Here is a 21,904-nt window from a genome sequence, read left to right as displayed (position 1 = left end):
CTGACATCTAATTTGCTCATTTGTGCTCATTTTGTCGTGAAAAGGTGTTTTGAGAATCTAAACTCAGACCAACCCTAGTAAGAAGCTCAAAACCACTAATTTTAAATGTTCATATCTATATAATCCGTATCTATATATATATATATATATATATATTTATATCTATATATCTATAATGACTATTTAATCAATGTCTGGCCTCCTAATGTTTTAAATTTGGCAGAGCTGAATAGAGATCAGACAGCGTGGGCTAAATTCTTGGACGTCTGTCCCTTGAATTCTCTAAAGACGTAACTGAGAAGTTTAAATTGAGAGACTAAGGCCCGCACCCTCTTATGGCTAATTCTACTTTTAGCAAATTGGTGGCTAATTTCATTCTTATGGTTTGGTCATGTTTATCCCCAGCCCACTGATGGATGTGTTTAGCGGTGGACCTTCATAGATTTGTCTAAAATATGTGCGAATTCATATGAAATCTCAAGAATTATTATTTGTTTGTAGTTAGGATACAAAGGGTGGCTCTTTCGTTCAGAAATGACTCATGCTGAATCAAAGTTTGCCACTTTGACTCATCATGAGCAGATAAAAGGATTCTGCTCAACTGGCACATTAGCATTTTGTTATCGTTTTAGCAGAAACTAAACAGAAAAACCACCTCTCCACCACATGTTGTGGGGAGACTCAACGTTCTGTGTCCTTTCTTTGAGCTGTGCTGCTAATGTGATATTCATCAAATCTGACTACTTCCTCAGCACTTCTCTTTGTTGAAAAGATATGTCTTCTCTGACCGTCATCTAATCCATGAGCTTTTTCTGGCAGCCAGAAAAAAAAAATGCCCTATAGGTGCTGACTTGGTCTGTCTGCTTTACAGAGTCATTCATCACTCCAAGCGTTTCCTTTTATGACTAAGTTCTAACGAAACGCATCTTGTATCAGCATAAAACTAATAGTTGATTTACTGCAGCACTTCACAATGCTCAACAGAATGCGCAATCAGACTAAGTTTTGAATGTCCATAAAAGGCCTTTTGGCTTGCTGTGTGTCTGGTTTCACTCTTAATAGTAAACACAATGCTTATGCTCTTACAATTAGCCTGCACTTTGTCAGCCTTTATTTACTGAATGATTTAGATTCGTAGAATCCCACTCACTTCCAGAAAGTCTTAAACGGACGTGATGTATCACGACTCATTGGCTTTGTGTTGTGACCTTCCTCTCAGAAACTCTCCGTCTGTGAAGTGGAGCTTATGCGGGTCTGTGTGTTCATGAAGTGTGTGCGTTTGTGAGAAACCAAGCAAGAAAGTGAGATGACAGACATAGCTTAGTGCAACTCTTTTGCGAATACTCTGCAAAAAATGGGTATTTGTGTCTTTGAAGATTTTCCTCTCACACAGTTCAAGTCGTGTGAATGCTCGGAGCGAGAGGAGTGTGTCAGTGTGTGTTCTCTTTCTCTGATCTTCAAATGGGAGATATTTTAAAGGCCATGGATTACAGTCAAAACAAATACCCATAGCAGCGGCACTGGCAAACCCTAGACAGCAAATTATCCACAGGCAATTGATGTCAGTGTGATTGCTTTCATTTAAAAATTCCCATTATCTTGTTCTCACCCGCTGTTTTTCCCTCTTCTACATGCACACGTACACAAACACACTAACCTCAAACAGACGTCTCTCTCTCCACGTCTCTGTCTTCCCTTGACCTTCAGGTCCTTTCCAGCAGTAACACGAGCCTCTATCAGTCAGCGAGGTTTGATTCGGCCCTTCCACAGTGTGTTAGCGCGGAGTGAGTGATTACTGGGAGGAAAATAGAAGAGTGTGTGAATGTGCGACACAGAACCAGATCTGAAATCCATCCACACGTTTTTTTTTTCCTCTTGTGTTATGACGAAAGGTTTCGATTGCCACGCTTTCAAGGCTGCAGTATATTTTTAATCCTCTAATATCAATCATTACATATGTCTGTGGAGTTTATGGTCGGCTCTTGTGCATGTGTGGTTGAAATAGATACCCTTTGTGTGTGTGTGTGTGTGTGTGTTCAGATCTCTCAAAGCTTTAGTGACTCTATTGGAAACCGCCGATGCAGCTGCCCAGACAGCTGATAGCTTTGTAGTGGCATGCTGTGTATCATAAAAGAAATGTGTTAGCGAACAAGGGCTTAAAATACTGTTGATGTCTTTATGGGGCTATTGTGTTTGCATGTGTCCATCTGCTGTTGTGTGTGCGAGTGTAAGACTGTGTGTTCTCACAAATGAGGTGAATTGATGAGAGTTTGGAAAATATCACCTTACATGCATGCTGTGTTTGTTTGGATCCAGCCAAACAGAACGTAGGTAATAGAATGTTTAGTGAGATGCATATATATATATATATATATATATATATATATATATATATATATATATATATATATATATATATATATATATATATATATACAATATGTGTGTGTCTGTGTGTGTATATATTTATGTATATATATATATATATAATATCTATGATAAAGAAAAATACATTTAGTTTACACACAAGTGCCAACTATCTAAAAATTTATTCTTATTATACCAGTTCAAAGAAAGAACAAAAAATGAATATAAAATAGAAAAGTGAAAAGAAAGATATTAACATATTTTTCTTAAATAAACATTTGAGTGAAACCAAATTAATCAATATTATAGTTAGAAAAAAATAGAACAATATAATGATTTATTAATTAATAAATGATAATTAATTATTAATACATATCTTAATTATAAATAAGTTTTCATTATTAATTAATAAATATTATAAAATTTTTGGGCTGATGCACAACAGTACTTTTTATAACCTGAACCAAACTTAACACAAAAAGGTGAAACTATCATTTATTTGAATGCAATTTTTGACCTTGTCATATAGTTATGAGGTTCTGCAAGACTGCTCTCAATGATATCATTTCATGTTTTATATTTTTTTTTTCTGATTCTGCATGTTGGTTAGACTTTGTTTTATATTTTTTTTCAGCAGTTTAGAAAAAAAAAAAAAAACCTTGCTCTCTCTGTATAATATATTATTAGTTATATACATAATAAGTAAACCTATTTATATTTCTACATTTACTTATGTCTATATATTAACAATTAATCAAATAAATCAAATTCTTATAATTATAATACCATGCCAAGCTAATTAAATATAACGTTTTCTTTTCAAGAATTTCAATATTACATTTTAAATAATAATTTTAAATGAATATATATATATATATATATATATATATATATATATATATATATATATATATATATATATATATATATATATATATATATATATATATATACTCATAATAGAAGATAAGTGTGAAGAGGTGTAAGTCACTGTATATATACAGTTTTATTTGTATGTATTTATTTTATTTTATTTCATCAATAGACAATCTCATATGTGATGCATATTTGAGATCTAAAGAGGAGATGATTAAATATAACAGTCTGGATATCTGTGTATCTCTTTTATGTTGAACTGAGGTGTAAAGTTTAGTGGTATTATAATGATGATGGACAAGTGACATTCATATCAGCATAAAGCACCTCTTTATTGGGCATAAAGTTCAACATGGGGTTTCAGCACTTGATCTGTGGGAACTCCAGCTGCTGTTTATCACACACACACACACACACACACTGAAATGTATAGTGTTAACACTTCAGTGTTCAGTGTAACCAGGTGCACACCCACTTGTGTTGGTCTTTAGGACATAATAGTGCTTAGGTCTTGTTTTCTTTTTTTTTGCTGAGCAGGTGAAACTCACTGCAAAACAAATGATGGATTGCTCTGATAACAGCTGTTGTAGCAATGTTGCGCACAAGTTAAATATGATGTCTGTGGACTCAAGGGGCCTTAATCATAAAACACAAGCAGAAGATATCTCTGTGTAAACCGTAAGTAAAGTCATTTGCACACAAATTGTACCGAGGGATTTATCCTAGGGGCTTAATTGATCAAATTCTCATTCGGGGTCCTCAAAAAGACATTTTTTGGATTCATTAGCTGTTTGCATATGATGTGTTTTAGCATCTGATAGCTCTCTTGTGTATTCAGTGTAATGGTGGTGTAAGCAAAGCTCTGAAAGTTCCCCTGGTGTTTACAGAATGTTACAGAGCTAATGAAACACAGGAGGACATTAGAGATAGAGTAAACATGTCTTTTCAAATGGAGTGTGTGTTTGTGTACGGGTGTGGAGGGCAGAGGAAAGAATGTGTGTGTGTGTGTGTGTGTGTGTGTGTGTGTGTGATGGCCTCTGTGGGAAGGCGAGCCAGCATGGAAGAGAAGAGGACGTCAGGGGGAGATTTTAATTAAAGTATGAAATGAGAGGTCACGCGCTCTGACCCCTCCTCCACTCACTACACACAAAAGGACATGCTATCTCTTTCTTACTTTCTCTATTCCTCTCTCTCTCATACACACTCAAGCAGTCTCTCTCTCTCTCTCTCTCTCTCTCTCTCTCTCAGCTTGATGAGTTTTCCATGAAAGGGTTTTTCATTAATTCCACCTCAGGGAGTCTCTCTGTTCTGACTCCCTCTGAAGCACATGGAAATCTAAAGTGTGTGTGTGTGTGTGTGTGTGTGTGTGTGTGTTTCTGTTTGTCATGGCCACCATGATGTTTTGACTCGGTCTGATTATTAACACACTGTTCTGGCTGTTTGATCATGAAGTTGCACACACAGACACACATGGTCGATGATCTTGTTGATGAGAGAGGATGATGGACAGGACAGAAATGGCTCGTTGGTTTCCTGTGTTTGCTTCATAATGGGACATTTGAAACATTGAATCACAGGAGGTTTAGGATTTTTTAATGCTGAAAACACCTGGAGATGGAAACACAGGAAGTGATCGAAACACCGTGAGCTTCAGTGTATTCAGAACGGTGCTGCTGTTGTTGTTTTTCTTTATATGTAAGGCTATTAACCCCCATAAGCTCATTGGTAAAAAGTGTACCTACATTTAAGCAAAACTACAAAAACACTCCTACATGTGTACATGCAATTCATTACAGTTTCCTGCTGAAATGAACACATAGATTATCAGTTAATAAAGATTTATTTTCTTGCACAATACTGTTATGACCTAAAAAAAAAACAGTTGAGTAGTGCTTTTTTGTAAATTAATATAGGCCTATGTGATGTCTACATCTCTATATGCTTGGCTTTTCTGATCTGATCGGTGATGTGTAACACAAGTCATGTGAAACTCAAATCATGATTAAAGAGCTCAGACTTGTAGAAGCAAACTATAATGGCATGGTTAATTTGACAAATGTTTTTTTAATCTCATGTTTGCTATTGTTAACACTATTGGTTGGATTTAGGATAGGGTTTTTCAAACTGTTTGAATCTGATAATTAAGAATAAAACCTTACAAAAATATAAAGATGTTTTTTTTTTTTTTTTTTTTTTAATTGCACATTTTGGGACTGATGTGTAATAGAGATTTGCTCCCTTATCCCATATCACTATATGGAATGCAAAAAGCTTAATATCTCGAAACCTTGCAATCCTTACAGTAGGTGATTAAATTAGTTTGATTTCTTGTGTGATTTGACTTGATCACTTGATCATGCAACATTAAGATGTAGGTTTAGGGGTGAAGTTTCAAGCTTACTTTTTAAATTACAAATCATAAATCACATTGCATGAATTTGTAACTTTGTTACAAAAAAAAATATATATATTGTTTGTAATATTTTCTCATGAGATCAGGTTAGGTCTAAAGAGTCATATGAAACAAACTCAGAGTTGGGTTTCTGCATCAGTTCTGCAGGTAAGCGTGGAGTAGGAAAAAGGAAAAGCCAGAATGTTACTAACATTGCTAGAATGTTACAGGAAGTTCTTTTGCAACAGACGGACAACTATAAACTATAATAAACTATAATATAAATATTCATGCAGTGGTTCAGTACTCAACGTGTGAAAAATATGTTAAAAGATGTTAAAAAAAATGGTTCCTGTCCAACCTCCATGGTCTCTCCGAGTCCAGGTAACTAAAACAAAAACAAAACAAAAATTGAGTGGTTTGATCCAAGTCTTGTGCATACGTGGCAGAAAAAGGCAGAATGGACAAGGACAGAGACCTCTCAGGTGTTTCTTAAAAATACCATTATTATTATTCTAGTATATTCCAGAATATTTGATACAATCAGAGCAGATTCACACAGTGACCTTTCCATTGCTGGACAAGCAAGTATTGAAAAGATTATGTGTGCTTGTGGCATGCTGTATTTCTCCACTGATGTCATAAAACTCATAGATATGCAAATGAGAACATTCATCCAGGGATTTCAAATCGACAGTGTGAAATCTCATGGTTAGCCCCAGGATTAATTACTAACCCATGTTAATGTATTAACAGTGTTTTAACAATTATTATGGAAAGTGCACTTATGCTGTATTAGTTCAGCCTCTGGAAACACTTGCCAAACTTTCATTCAGTGGTTTTAGATGATTTTAGATTTTAGACTCTAGATTTTAGAGTCAGGCTCATTCACCTTTGTGCATGACATGACATGAAATATTCCATCTTCGGGAACTCAATTGTCTATCAATTGAAAGCCCATGCAATTAAACGTTCATGCATCAAAAAGTACAAAACTTTATAAAAGTAATCTATATAAATCAAGTGTGCTTTCCTAAGTCTGTGAAGATACACAATTGCTTTATAAGATGAAGAGATATAATTTAGTCTTTAATTCACATGTATAAGCATTCATCAAAACACATACGCTGAGAGCATCAAATATGGTAAACACAGTGTTTGGTGTGTGAGAACACTCACTGGATTATATGTTATATATGATTATTATATTCTGTATGATTATGCATGGTTCACTTAACTTTTTGTGCTTTTTAATGTGAGCAAGTTTTTGGTTTCAGGACTTAAATCTTTCCTACCAATGTCAGATTCTCATAATATAGATCCACATTTCCATGGTTAATCTCAATGTTATCAAAGAAATTGTCATTCTTGGCCATAGATCTACTGTAGGAAGTGAGAATCTGGAAAGAGTTGCAAAGCTTCATGATTAAGCAGTTTCAGCCCTCTGGCTTTGAAATTAATGAGATTCTTCAGTCCAAAATGTCAAAAACTAATTGAGATGTCCAGACCATGGGGAGAATATGGCAGGCTATGGCTGTATCTAGGTTTGTCAATCAATAATTTTAGAACCAATCAAAAACCAAGAAGCAACGCATTGTAAGTCTGTGCCGGTGTTTGTTTGTGATGTATCTAGGAGACATGGCATGTGGAATGCAGCTGTTTGTGAAGTGCATTGGTGGGAAGTAGACTAAAACGCTGTATTAATTACAGTGGATTAGGTGGAGAGGAGAGAGAGGGGACAACCCGAAAGTCAGAGAGAGGGAAAAAAAGGTGGAAAATGCATGAACTGAAACAGAAATAAAACAAATAAAACAGTATAGACAAATATTGTAAAAAAAACAAAAAAACAAAAAAAAAAACACTATATATATATATATATATATATATATATATATATATTATCTTACATTTTTAACACTGAAAATTTAAAATATGAAAAAGTTAAAAATATTAATAACAATGTAAAACCTAAAATTATGAAAACTGTGAAAACAATTTTACAACTCAGATAAAACAATCTTCACATTTATTCTTTTAAATAATTTTTAAAAAATGTGTAAAAAATGCATATTCATCACCTTATAATAGATTTTTGTGGTAATCATCTTTATGCCACAAATGCTGTTGAATGAACTTAACTTATATTCTGTGCTGGTGAAGAGAAGTAACCATTTGTGGGAAAACTCAGCTTAACAAGCTGTGAGCAAACAAATTGCATGGGAATGCAAAAAGAAAGTGAGCACTACTATGATGCTGCAAACTTTTTTTTCTCTCTCTTCCTGCTCTCCTTTTTCGATCTTCTTAGAGTTAACGCTTCTTTAAGTAGAACAGGATAATGCAGAAGTAACACATAAAGGTTTTGCCTAAAGCTTCCTTCACGCCTGTGACCTGATTAGTGTAGAGAGGACAGAGGAGGAAATTTTGCATCTCCCGAAAATGTGGAGAACAGACGAAAATAGAGATGGAGAGATCACAGTGCAACACATTGCTAAAAAAAAGAGACAGAATGGATGCTGGAACGAGGAAAAGATTAACCTGCCTAATGGTTTAGTCGATTTCACCTCATGTTTTTACACAACTGTTCTCCTAAAGGGTCAAAAGAAAGTGGCAGTGCTTTCAAACCGTCCCCGCGAGAAGGTAAAGTTAACACACACACGGCCCATATCTGCCAAAAACTACTGAGAGAGAGAAAAGCGAATGATTTATACGCCAGCATGCGAAAATTACTATTTTTGTTGTGGACTTTTATTGTATGAAGGACAAAAGGATGAGAGGAGATGCAGTGATGTTAAATGACCTACATATATGCAGAAGATCTTAGATGATGTCCTATATAGAGGCGAGTACACAGCTCAGATACTGTCCCTATAAATGGCAGGTGTTACTGGCTTTTATTACTCTTGTTCCAGAGCACCATGTTATTCTGTGATGGAAACACACTCCAGTTTAGGACTCCAATAAACTCTCATTCTAATCTAGTGTAATGGTTTTTGATATGCAAATTTAACATGAACATTCTTAAACATGACTCAAGTTACAACTTCATAATTATTTTTATTTTTTTTAAATATCTTTTTACTAGTTGTCGGTGTAATTCTGTCTCAGCGATTTTTGAGAGAGTATAGGGACGAAGTGCATGCACTTCACAGTGAATATTTACTGGCCTCTGCCATCTTATTCTTATTCTTTCTTTTTTTTTTTTTTGGAAATATGCTCTTTTATCTCTGCTTGGTAAATCCTAAAGTTCTTAAAGCATTAACATGAAGGAAATACGGGCTTATGCAGGTCTCAAAATTCCTGTAGTAATCCAGAGAGGCAGCTTTATAACCCTCCGTCTGATGATAGGATGTCAGCTGTCAGATCCCTGTTGGCTTCTTCTGTAATGAGAGACAATAATAACAGCAAATTAAAGAGGTGCCAGAACCTGAACAGGAGAAATAGACTTCCACAATTAACCTTTTAACATCTGCCAGAGATGAGATTGAACTCTTCCCTGGTTACAATATGATCAATTTGCCCTGTGAACTTACTTAAGTGATTCAATTCATAGCAGAAAGTAGTTTAATTATTCACTTGGTTGATAAGCTGTATCCTTTATTGTTTTGTTAATAAAAAATTAGCTTTCTCTCTTTTCCCATGCTCAGATGTTAGTTGTTAGTTTCCATAAATATGGTGTACGTTTATAGCAGTAAAATCACAAGTGATATTTTTGAGATTTTTTTTCAAGATAAAATTAACTTTGTATAAAAAGCAGCTTGTTTTAAACACGTCTAACATCTGTATCCCCCTGAAAATAACCCATCCTTCAAGTGCTTGACCTTTTTAAAAAAATGTATCCAAACGATTAAAATATGACCACTATATTTAAAATTTCTTTGTTGCAAAAAAATACTTTATCAAATTTAAAATTGCTCATTTTAACTACCAGAAAAAACATATTAAGAATTTTCCTGTTTCACAATTTTTTTTTGAGTTTCCTAAACTTGTCACACCCACGATCCTAACTTCATTTGGACTCTTTCTACATCAAGTAAACAATCTGTTTCCATTTTCCCTGTTACCCAAATTATTGGACAAAAAAATGCATGCAAAAATACAATTAAAATACATGCGATTCTGTTTAATTGTGATGTCCTCTTCTTCTTCTCCTTGTTCATCTTCCTTGATAAATCGCATCACACGAATCACACGTTCACACATGTTCCAAATTTGGTAACAAGGTGGCCAAATGCATCAAATTAAAACCTGATGTGAAGTAGAGAAAATAAAGCTGATAATATTTAGTCTGGACTCCCGAGGTCTATCAAAACTAGGTGAGCTTCAGCTTCCCCTGACATGTTTTTAAATAACCTTATAATGTCTTAAAAGCGAGACAAGGTGGTGTAATGGTTCACTTCATATGGTACATATTTACTAACATACAAGACGAGTCAACAGCTGCTAAATGACTCCGTTACACTCATCCTTTGCTCATCATTGATTTCCATCCCATGTGTGTCTGTTTACCTGCTTCACAATCCCACTGAAAACATGCATTCATTAAGTTCAGTTTAAAACATTTATTCGGTTTTTCAGACTATACTCTTTTTTTTTTTCACAGACTTTCCCATCAACACATTTGAGAGTATTTACATGATTCTCTGATTAATGTTTTTTTTTTTTTTTAAATGACGGACTCTCATAGTTAATGAAGCTGTGGAGCTTAATTTAATCAATCTCTTTTTTATATAATTGTGGCTAATCTTTTATTAGTATAATATGAGTTTTTGTTTAGAATGTCATCAGGGTTGTAAAGGCCAGCTGTCTTGCTGAAGTCTGTCAAAGGGAATATTACAGTAACACACACAAACAACCCTAACTCACTCACTGACTGATCTTGTTGAAGTTTGTTGGTGTGGCTGTTTGTGTGTGAATGTGTAGGTCTGTTTGAGGAAGCAGTCTGTTTGTAAAATGTTTACAGTACTGCTTTTTTTCCATTGCTGTTATTTCCTGTGCATGTGGATATTTGTGTGTGTGCACGTATGCTTTGGGAACAGGAATGTTAAAGTTTCTGTGTGTGTGTGTGTGTGTGTATGTGTGTGTGTGTGTGTGTGTGTTTGGGACAGATGTTAAGTCTCTGTCTGTCTTTTTCTCTCCCCTTCGTTCTTCGTCTCCCTACTTGGGGCCACAACACTTATTTACATTTCATTCATCACAGAGAGCCGCGGATAGAAACACAAACAGTGGACTATTTGGGTTCAGTCTTTCACTGCGATAAGGGCTTCAATTACGCCCCATCATGAAGGAACTTCCTGTTTGAGCCCAGAATAAAGGATGTTTGCTCTTATCCTTTCAGCTGGGCTTTTTTCATCAAAGAGCAGTTCCGTTTAAATGTTTTTGCATCTGTTTCAAGCTGTCTTCAATTCATATTACATGTTATATTACAAAGTCACATTTATTTCTATAGAACTTTATACAATACAGATTGTTTCAAAGCAGCTTCACAGTGAGAAAAAGGGAAATAACAGTGTTATTGTATAAAAATATATCAATTATGAAACAAATTCAATTGCAGCTGTAAAGCACCTTTACTGAAGCAAAAATGGTAATATCTAACTGACCGGTGTCAAGTCTAATTTTGATTTAATATTGTTTGAACCAACCTAAATAGTATTTATTTATAATGTTATAAATTTATATCAACACAACAAAATTTTACTGGTTAAATCAGGTTGAAATATCTCTTTCAGGAAAGAGATATTTGCAGATTAGCATTTTTACAGTGCAACAGTCTAATTTTGCAGCGTAGTTTAGTTCGATGCTGATTCAGTTCAGTTCAACACATTGGATGCGTCAATGTTGCAAAGTTCATCAATTATGAAATAAATTCAGACCATTGTCAAACCATTGTAAGACCATTCAAGTTGTAAATATTATTGTAAGGAATTTTACAAGAAAATACTATTTCAGCCGTTCTACATCAACATTTGAATGTTTACTTCACTGTGTTGCTTCCAGTTTCTTTGTAATTGTGAAATTTACTTGCAATTTCTGAGTGGAAATTGTTTCAACACCAATTTTTTCATTCTCCAGAGCATATCTATAGAAGATGATTATTCATCTCAAATCAGATAAAATTCAGTTCAGTTAATAGTGTTGACGCTGAAAAGGTCATCAGTTATGAAATAACTTCAAAGTCAGCTCTACAGAAGACAATAATGTCATTATCCGGCTCAATTCAGTTGAAGTTTTATACTCATCAGAAAGTATCAGTGGCGTCATACTGGTAATATTACTGAATATTAGTTGTGTTTTAAGCCCTAATTGAGCAAGTCTAAGATGACACTTATAGAAACTAGCAAGACAACCTTCATAATGCAAAAGGAGTGTATAAATTCATGTGAACTTATTTGACAAATAACTCTCTGCCTGATGAAATATACCTGTCAGAAAGAGTCCGTCTCTGCTAATGGGTAGACAAACACTTCTTCATTCTTCACTTCATTAACCCTGAATATTAATATGGTCATCCTGGCTTCTCCTTCTTTTTTGATTGGTTTATTTTCTCCAGCTTATCCCGATGACAGCTTTATAGTGAAACGGGTAGTTATTCTAAAGATAAGGGATTGAGGTATCTATCTCTCTTAGTTCCTTTTTTTCTGTTTGTGTAATCTAAAGTAATCAGTTTCCTCTGTGAAATACTGTACGTCCTGCTCTCTTATCTCTTAGTGCTGTGGACACAGATCATCACCGTTTAGATGAGTTCCTACTGAATGTTTTTCAGGGCAATACAGGAGAATTAGGACCCCCTCGTCATCCTCTAATTTTCTCTGTCCCCACCCCATTTTGTTTGTGGCAGTGGGCAGCCCTGAGGGGTTTGTGCCCCTTTCATACCCCAGTAATTGATGAATTGTATGTGGTATGCAAATGAGAATCCATAAATCTTATGAATGACAGCTTAATTTATGTGAGCTTTAATGAATGCAGGATTAGATTTTAATTAAATGTCCTCAAAGGCACCCTGAGTTGTACATTGCATTCTTGTTCTCTCTCTCTCTTTCTCTTTCCCCCATCTGACTCACTCTTTCATAGACTACCATGTTAATCTTAAGTCTTGTTTCCTGTGCACATCTGTCCTCTCAAATGAAGTATCTAGAAAAATAGCGGTGATAAAAAAAAAAACCTCTTCATTTTGCGAGCGGAAGGGGGTCGTAGTTAATGAATCATACAGGGAGAGAGAGAGAGTAAAAATTGTGCCTTATCTGCTGATCTCTCTTTGAATTTCTTGAGTCATTTCCGCTGCATGGCTTAACCACATTTAATCTGATTCCATCAGTATCAGTTTAATTAAAATATCGGCCCATTAGGAATTATTAAAAATGTCAGCCTGTTAGGCATTGAGCATGGCTGAAGGAAGAGAGAAGACAGTACTTCACCAGAGCTGTGTCATTGGCACTAGAGTTTGCTGTTATTGTGAACTGAATCTGACCAGTAGTGACGCAGCACAGAATATGATCATGTTTGCGTGGATATAAAACACAAAACTTTGTGGGTTTCAACTGGTTCTTGGTAAAGCTGACTGTGAAAGACCACAGAATGAAGTTCACCTGGATCTCATTTCCAGAAACATAGATGAGACGTCTGTGTGTGTGTGTGTGTGTGTGTGGTATGTGGTTTATGAGGACCAGAGCCGGACAGTAACGGAGTACATTTACTTGAGTACAGTACTTAAAGTAAAATTTTGAGGGATCTGTACTTTACTGAGTATCATTTTTGGGGAGGATTCATGACTTTACTCAAGTACATTTGAGAGGCAAATATTGTACTCTTTACTCTGCTACATTTCTATCCATAACCATAAGTACCTGTTACTTCTTCTAAAAAAAAATGTAAAAAAAAAAGGAAAAAAGAAAAATCTCGGAAACCATCAATTTGTTGTTTCCATCTCAAACGTGATTGGATTGTGCAGGCGCCACTGATTGCGACAGACTATCAGCAATCACCTTCAGCTTTCCGCCAGAGACTTCATGACATTTGATTGATTTGAAGTGCAGTACACACACACACAGAGAGAGAGTTGTCACACAGAGGGCCCTATTTTAACGTTCTAAATGCTAAGTGTAAAGCGCACGGCGCATGTGCACTAAGGGCATGTTAAAATACACTTTTGCTATTTTAACAACCGAAAAAAAAGCACCAGGATGCTTTTTTTTTGGAATGGGTTGTCCCTATTCTCTTAATGAGTAATGGGCATAACATTCATCTCCCATTCCCTTTAAGAGCGAGATGAGCTCGTGCCTTGGTGGATCACAATTCACATGGCGGAATTTGTTGTTGGAAAAGCTGAACGATTCTCCACGATTCTCAAGCGAAGAAACCGATCTGCTCGTGTGCAAAGTTAAATCGCGTAAGCAGATCATCTACTGGACAAGCAGGAATCCACCAAAGCTCTGCGCAATGAGTCAGTTAATATATAAAGTGAAAGTGAAAGTGAAAGTGACGTGACTTATGGACACAAGTATGGTGACCCATACTCAGAATCCTTTTGTTTTTAATATTTGGCATGATTGTGTGATGCGCATCCCTGTGTGTAATAAGCAAAGTCAACTCGCACTGTAGACCCACCCAGAGCGCTCTTTAAATGACAAAAAAATATTGCGCAATTTACTTTACACTTTAGACCAGGTTTGAGTTGGTCTATGGGGCAGACTATTTTCAGCTCCTTAAAATAGCAGTGGGCCAGCAATGACCTGAACACACCTCTTTTTTAGACCAGCACGCCCATGGGCACACAAATGAGCTAAATTGTATTTTTCCTTCTTTGTACGCTGACCTAAACACAGCTGATTAGCTGATTTTCTTTAATCATTATTATTTTCTCTTCTATGCTGCGTGTATAACACGGTCGGGTTCAGAGATGTCAGGTTCAGAGGTGTCTGGTTTAGGTTTATTGATTTGATTGATATAAAAACAGAGAAACTCACATGTATATACAATTGTTAGCTGAATTTCCTTTTCTGATGTTACACATTAACGTAACTGAGTATTTGCTTTCTTGAGTATGCTGTGTGTTTGACACAGTCAGGTTCAAATGTGTGTGCAAAAAATCCATTATGCTGTTGCCTTGTGGGCAAGTGAGAAATGTTAAATAAAGCAACATGGTAAAAAGATATAAATGACTTGATTTAACTTTCAGTTCCTTTTACATTCTCCAAGGTATTAACATTAACATTTTTCACAACTCCATGTAGGATACTTCTGTACATAAATGTAAGCACTGTGCAGTAGTAATGCAATATTTAGAAAATGTACTCTTGTACTCTTGATACTCAAGTACTTTTACATAAGTAGACATCTGACTGTAGTGCATTTACTTGTACTTGAGTAAAATTTAGCAAGGGGTATCTGTACTTTTACTCAAGCAATGAAGCTGTGTACTCTGATGTGTCTGCCTCTGATGAAGTCACAAATGTGTATAATGACATGGGTACTACAACGAAAACATGGTTTATGAGGACACTTCCTATGTCCCCGTAAAACAGAAGGCTTTATAAACATACAAAACAGTGTTTTATGAAATTCATACATTGGCAGTAGTTTTCCGTGAGGCGTAGGTTTAGTTGTAGGGCGATAGAAAATATAGTTTGTACAAAAACTATATAAAAAATAAATTACGCCTACGGAGAGTCCCCATAAATCACAAATGCAAGAGTGTGTGAGAGAGAGGGAGAGAGAGAGAGAGAGAGAGAGAGAGAGAGAGAGCGTTCGTGAGAGGAATAAGATGAGTTTAAATAAAATCTGTTCTTGAATCATAACAGAACCTAGGTTTTAAAACGTGTACTATATTCTTAGAAATATACTCTTTGTATTCATGTTAATTTCATGCAATTTTGAAAAACCTTTATACAATTTCCCCCCCAAAAAATATTATAAATTAATGAATGTCATTAAGATTTTGTTGAGTCGTGTTTTTTTTCTTCCAAATATTAATAAGCTGTGAACCAGTTATATATATATATATATATATATAATAAGTAATAAAAATATTATGTCATACTACTTTGTTACCAATTAAGAATTCAAATTTTAATGAGGCTTTTTTTCTTGGTTTTGATATTATTACAGTAGGACAGTACATTTGTTTACTTATAGTCCCACAAAAAAAAAAAAAAAAAAAACATTTTAAATTCAGAAATTTCAAAAATGACATTACAGATTTAATTTGATCCCGTTTTTTAACATAAATAGATCCAGACAAATATATGAATTCATATACAGCAACAATCATCATGACTGTCAGACAAACACGCACCCATAGACTAGTCATATCTTCCATTTTGTGTGTGTGGGGGGATGAGAGAACGGGGTGAGAAATAAACCTGTGATAATCTTCTCCCATTTCAAAGGTCAGGCGCTGTGATAAAATATCTATTTTGTTCATTTATTTACTCTCTGCAGTGGACAGATAAAGAAACAGTACAATTAGGGAATTGAGAGAGGGTGAATTTAAAAGGGCAAACGGCGGAGAGCTTAATATTTTATGAAGGATGATTGGTGCTCACGAGTACTGGGGGAGGTGTGAGCGGAGGATCTGCACAAAATAGAGGACTTTTTTTCTGGAATGCTCAGCAAAATCATAAAGAGCTTTTTTTTTTTTTTTTTTTAAGTAAATGCTTTCCGCTTGCTCAGTTGGTGTAGACAAAGATACACGAGGGTCAAAACAATCAGAAGTGCTCCATGTTGAGTCAAACTGTTTCCCTTCCCATTCAGACTCAATTAGGTGAGTCTAGATAAACACTTCAAGCTAATGCAGATGTTATTTGTGTGTGCTGCTGAGAGCCGTGGTTGATTTTAGTGCGTGTAAACTCAACAAATTTAAATTGCACATGAATGAGCAGGAGCAGGTAACAAGGTGAGCAGCATGCATTATACATGAGCAAAAAATCGGCTGATTATGGAAAAGGGAGATGAGTCTACTGTCTGATCTAATTAGAGAGCGAGAAAAAGAGAAGGGTGGGGTACAAGAGATTGTCCTTGAGAGCATTTACTGATCCATGCTAGTATGCAGAGTAGATTTAGTCCAACTCTGAACAGAAATGTTTGTGTATGAGTGTGTGCAAGCCATGCCTTGATTTAAAATAAAAGGATTTAAACTGGGGCTAGTTGTCACACTTTTGTACTGCATGCAGTAAAAAAAAATAAAAAATAAAAAATAAATATATATATATACAGTATAGAGAAGGTCAGTTTGTGTATAAACCTTGGCTATAGGGAGTAAAAATATATAGTTAATTGAACACAAGTTGTTATTTATGTCAACAGGGCCTTTTCAGCAGAATCACTACACCAAAATATAAAATAAAGACAAAAAGAATCTAAAATTAAAAAATATATATATTTTTTTTTAAATAAGGACAAGAAATACAAAGAAATAACAAGTAACACTGAAATAGTATTTTCCTGTAGGTCGAACTCCAATAAACAACTTTCAAAATATTTGTATAGTGTATGCCAGAATGGTTTTTATTATTAATTATCCATTGTTTATCAAAGTTAAATATGACAGATAAATCAGATGAGGCTGGAATTTTAGTTCAGAAAACATAATTTTATTTTAATTTTTTGTACAGTAGTAGTTGTATTTAAGAACATTTTAAAATGGGTGTTTGAAACCTCTGCTTAAGAAAAACTCACATTTGAGTAAATGGACATTTGAGAACATATAGTTGCTGAGATATAGCACTTGTGACAATTACCCTTAGGCCTACTTGGAAGTTTCTAATCTTTCTGTACCTTGTCTATACTTCGGGTGCGTGACATGATGCAGCAAAACTACAACGGTCCCATTATAATCAACAAAACTGTCTACACTGCAACTTCCAACTGGCTTCTAAACTTGTTACATGTAACCGAATGGAAAAGGTTGTCTAACATTTGGTGTTCATCTTTCAGCTCCAGACCTGGCAGACCTCCTAAACGAACCCAGAGCATGACCTCACCCGAGAGCCCTCACGTCCTGTCCCACTCCGTCTCTGGACTCATGTCCTCAGGAATGATGTCTCACACTGGTAAGTAAATGAGGAAGTTCTCCTACCTCACAGTTACTGCCAGAACAAACAAACCTCATTCCTTCTCAAATGAGCAAAGCAGATTTTAAGAGGATCAAATCAGGATTTGTAATTAAAAGTGAAAGGAGAATAGGAAAAGGAAGTAGTCAGTTAATGGTTTAACTGAAGAATTACTCTGTATCCTAACCAGACGTCATGTGATAAAATACCAGCGACAAGCAGTTTGTCTGTCCACATTAGTCACGACCAATCAGAAGAGCATGTGGGCGGAGTCTCTGTGCAAGTATACCGCTGTCTCACAATTGCAACAAAATGGACAAGTACATAATCAAATCAAAATAAAACTTTTTACCATTATTCAAAATACATGCTCATTGACTGATACAATATTTTTCTCAGAATACACTCAATTGTTTGCATATCGTTAGAACTCAATTGTTTCAATAGTTATTCATAGTTATAGTTATACTAGTTTTCATCAATCAAATCAATAGTTCAATAGTTATTTTCAATATCTGAGGCTTTATTTCAGAGATTAGCTGTGTTTTTCTACCTCACTAGCATCACCAAATGGAACTGAAATAATAGTGAGAAAAAGAGTGACTGTTTTCAAATAGGTTTCCCAAACACTGCAATTGGTTGGTTAAACTGATAGCCCCACCCACACACACGCTATTGGTTGAGCCATTGTTGCTATGCTGGACTGAACAGGATGCTCTTTTTTTCTGACAGTTTTACAGAGCCACAGCGTTTAAACGTTTTGGGGGAGAATCAGCCTGCAAATGGCTTAAGAATTTAAGAATATTTTGACATAAAACTAACTTCAGTTTTCTTCACCTTTTTAATTCAGCTGCTTGAAATGGTGCTTATTTCCACAGACCAGTTGCATCCTGCTAGATTTCTGTGTCAGTCACTTTAAACAGCACTTATCTGAAGTGACGCGAATAAACAATCTGACTCATGCTATGCTGTAGGAAAGCCCAAAGTCAACAAAACACAGCTACTGTTTCCACACTCACAATGCAGGTTTGCCTGAGGTAGTATGTAACCTCATCTTGCCAACTCTAATTTGCCCTTTATTGTGTTGTGATATTATGATTAAAACCTTTTAGATTTTGCCTGAAGATATGTTCACCTCGGCCTCTGTGGTGTCAGCTCTCCTCTTGCTTAAAAGAGTGTCGTTTAATGCAGGAAAACTTCTGTCCATCCTGCATCCTGAAGCTAAATGCATCGACTTCTAAGCTGCCCTTCTCTTTGTGTAAGTGCATGCGCAGTCTGCTGGTTATGACTTCTCAAAGAGAGCCTGAAAAGGGCTGCGCATTTGTACTCATTTAGAAAGAGCAGGTGATGGAGAGAGAAAGAGTAAGAGGGAGAAAGATAATGCTCAATAGCACAGGCCTCTTTTATCTTCAGCAGAGGTCACACTATCAGTGTCAGCCACAGAGATGGGAACTCAAAGGCCACTAGGGAGATAGAGAAAAAGAGAGAGAGGACAGTTTTTTCCCTCTTTGAGTGGATTGCAGGCCGAGAGTGGGGAATGCTTTGATATCGTCCTCTTCACAGGCTGAATAGGGACCTTGGCTTTCATGCTCTGATCTTGACATTTAGTGAAAGCATTTGGAGAGCAACTGAGAGAGTGCGAAAAAAAAACACCTCGCTCCTAAAGCTCACTGCCAGAGCTTGCCTCATATTTGCACATAACTGTTGTGCATTGCAGCTAAATGCTAGTGCATGAAAGCTAAATTTGAGAGCGGTTTGCCCGGACTAGAGCGCAGACTTTAAAAGGATACACCTTAGACACATTAGAACTGGAAGGATATCACAAAGTCAGTGTTTGGGATGAAAAGGCATATTTTCTTCTGAATAATTCTGTTAGTCTGTATGAATAAATAAGTCGAGCCAACACTGTTGCAATGCAATTTAATAAATGAGGCAAACTAAGGCATTACAGCAGCATGTTTAGATAAGTAGTGTAGAGAGACAGATTTTGGTTGCTCTCACAAAATGAGGTTTCAGTTTTGTTACAAAAACAGTTACTAGATCTTAAACATTTGGGTTGCACATGCATATTTCTATCATTTAATAAATGCCCCAAAACAAAACATATACGAGAAACAAGCAGTGTGGAGGAATGTGGCTACTGCTTTTATTAGATAGTTTGCACCTCACCTGTTGCAACCTACAGGTGAATAGGGAATTAACAAAATCCTTGTGCATAATTCCTTTAAAAACTTTTCCAAGTTAATATTGCGTTACAGACACCCCCTCAAAATCTGCATATTCAAAATGTGTAAGATTATGAGCACCCCTCATGTTTCGTCAAGTCACCTTTATTTATATAGTGCTTTAAACAAAATACATTGCGTTAAAGCAACTGAACAACATTCATTAGGGAAATAATGTAAAATGTAAAATTTTGTCAATAATGTAAAATGACAGTTGAAGGCACTTCATCAATGAATTCAGTGATGTCATCTCTGTTCAGTTTAAATAGTGTAAGAAACCAGGCCTAGTCCTCTCTCGTCCGTCACTGTCGTCACTCCAGTTTTATATCCTTCCATCTCCTCCGTGGGACTTGAGACCGGTGGGTCGAGCAGGTGTCGCTCATTTCCAACACTCAAAAAAATAAGTCGTTGGTCTAACTTAATATAATTACGACACCTATTTCCACACATTTGAATGGTTTTATCGCAACTTAATTTAGCCAAATGGAACCCAAGAGCAAAATTCATTTTGAACCAACAAGATCAAATCATTTTCATTTGAATCATATTATCATATTTATCTGTAAACTATTTAATCTTGTTGAGCCAATTAATCTTAATCACTTAATTTAGAAAACCAGAAATATTTTGTCAAATACTATCGTCAAGTTAATTGTACAACTTTATTTACATCAAACAAATGTTTAAAAATCAAAATGTAATTTACTGCACAAATAAAATGTTCTCAAAATGAATGTCAAAAGTTTCTCTTTATTCTTATTTCAAGGCAAATTTGCAGGTGAAAAAATACAAATAATACCATCCAAGATTAACAATATTATATTTCAATGTATATGCACAGTTAATACCTTCTTGAGTCAAGATTTAGTCTTTTGAGAATACACACGTAAGGTAACTTACTCCAACATCTTGTTCTTAAGGGCTTGTACCTTTGGTGAAAGTTTTTGTCCATCCAAGATAAAGAAAACTTTCTGGATGACCTCAAATGTAGCTTTGAGTTCTTGTGGGTAGCTGAGGTTCAAGATGTGAGTAAGCCCAAACAGCATGGCCACTGCTACACGTTCTTCAAAGAGCAGAGCACCTCGGTCCCTTCAATCAGGATACGAACGTCCACAGGTTTATCTCCTGGCTGGCGTCTACGGATTGGACAATGTAGATCCCCATTACCATCTGCTCTATGGCTTCTTTAGCATTCATCCAGTCGCAATCCTGGGCAAGTCAAATAAAATGTGTTTAGTGTGTAAAACAACAATATTTATTAATGACCGTAAACATTTGGGGTGCAACGGTTCAAAATGCTCATGGTTCGGTTCGTATCACGGTACGGTTCAGTATGTGCTATGTTCAGGGAAAATAGGACTACTGTAAAATAAAAATTAGTAAGAACAATAAGAACAAATAATCTAACTACAAGCAACATTATAAATAAATACAATAAATCAAAGATTAAAATAAAATAAACAGTGCTTTACAGTTTTTTTCAGGTATCTAACAGTAGTTTTTTTTAGGTACAGAAAATGGATAATCAAATATAAAATAACACTGCATATCATCTTTACTGAATAAATTAAAGATTAATCATTATTGAAGTAACATCAGCTATTCAGTCAAGAGCAGTTACTAATTTCTTTGTCATTTCTTGTGTGATTTAACATTAAAAACACAGGCAGTGAGAATAGTTTTTTTGACGATCCAGTACATACTGTTACACATACAATGTCTTTCTCTTTTAATAAAACTTCAATTTTTGTATGAATTTGGTCTCTGAAGCACAAGACTTGAAAGAGAACTCAGTATTTGCACATTTTCTGAAAAAAAAAACATGTGCAAGCTTTGGATGAGCACACTCACAAATCATCTCACAGTTCTCTTTTGCATCTTGCTCCTGAATGTTTAAGTTAGCAAGGCTTAAATGAGTTTCGTTTACACAAAGATAGCAACAGCGTTCATGACTAGACGTTAGAGCAGCATACGGCACTCGCATCATTAGAGGTGGA

At 35.5% G+C, this 21,904-nt stretch overlaps 1 protein-coding gene across 2 annotated transcripts in view; it reads left to right on the top strand.

Moving 5' to 3' along the window:
* Positions 1 to 21,904, top strand: part of LOC128015649 (dachshund homolog 1) — a 57,036-nt gene that overhangs the window by 2,503 nt on the left and 32,629 nt on the right. For both annotated transcript variants that reach the window (XM_052599690.1, XM_052599681.1), the window contains exon 2: positions 17,567 to 17,682. In XM_052599690.1, the coding sequence (XP_052455650.1) occupies positions 17,567 to 17,682 (116 nt within the window). The remainder of the gene's footprint in view (positions 1 to 17,566; positions 17,683 to 21,904) is intronic.

Source organism: Carassius gibelio, chromosome A1 (assembly GCF_023724105.1).
Source record: "Carassius gibelio isolate Cgi1373 ecotype wild population from Czech Republic chromosome A1, carGib1.2-hapl.c, whole genome shotgun sequence".
NCBI classification, from domain to species: domain Eukaryota; kingdom Metazoa; phylum Chordata; class Actinopteri; order Cypriniformes; family Cyprinidae; genus Carassius; species Carassius gibelio.
The sequence above is the reverse complement of the archived record's forward strand: the minus strand, read 5'-3'. Positions and strand labels throughout refer to the sequence as shown.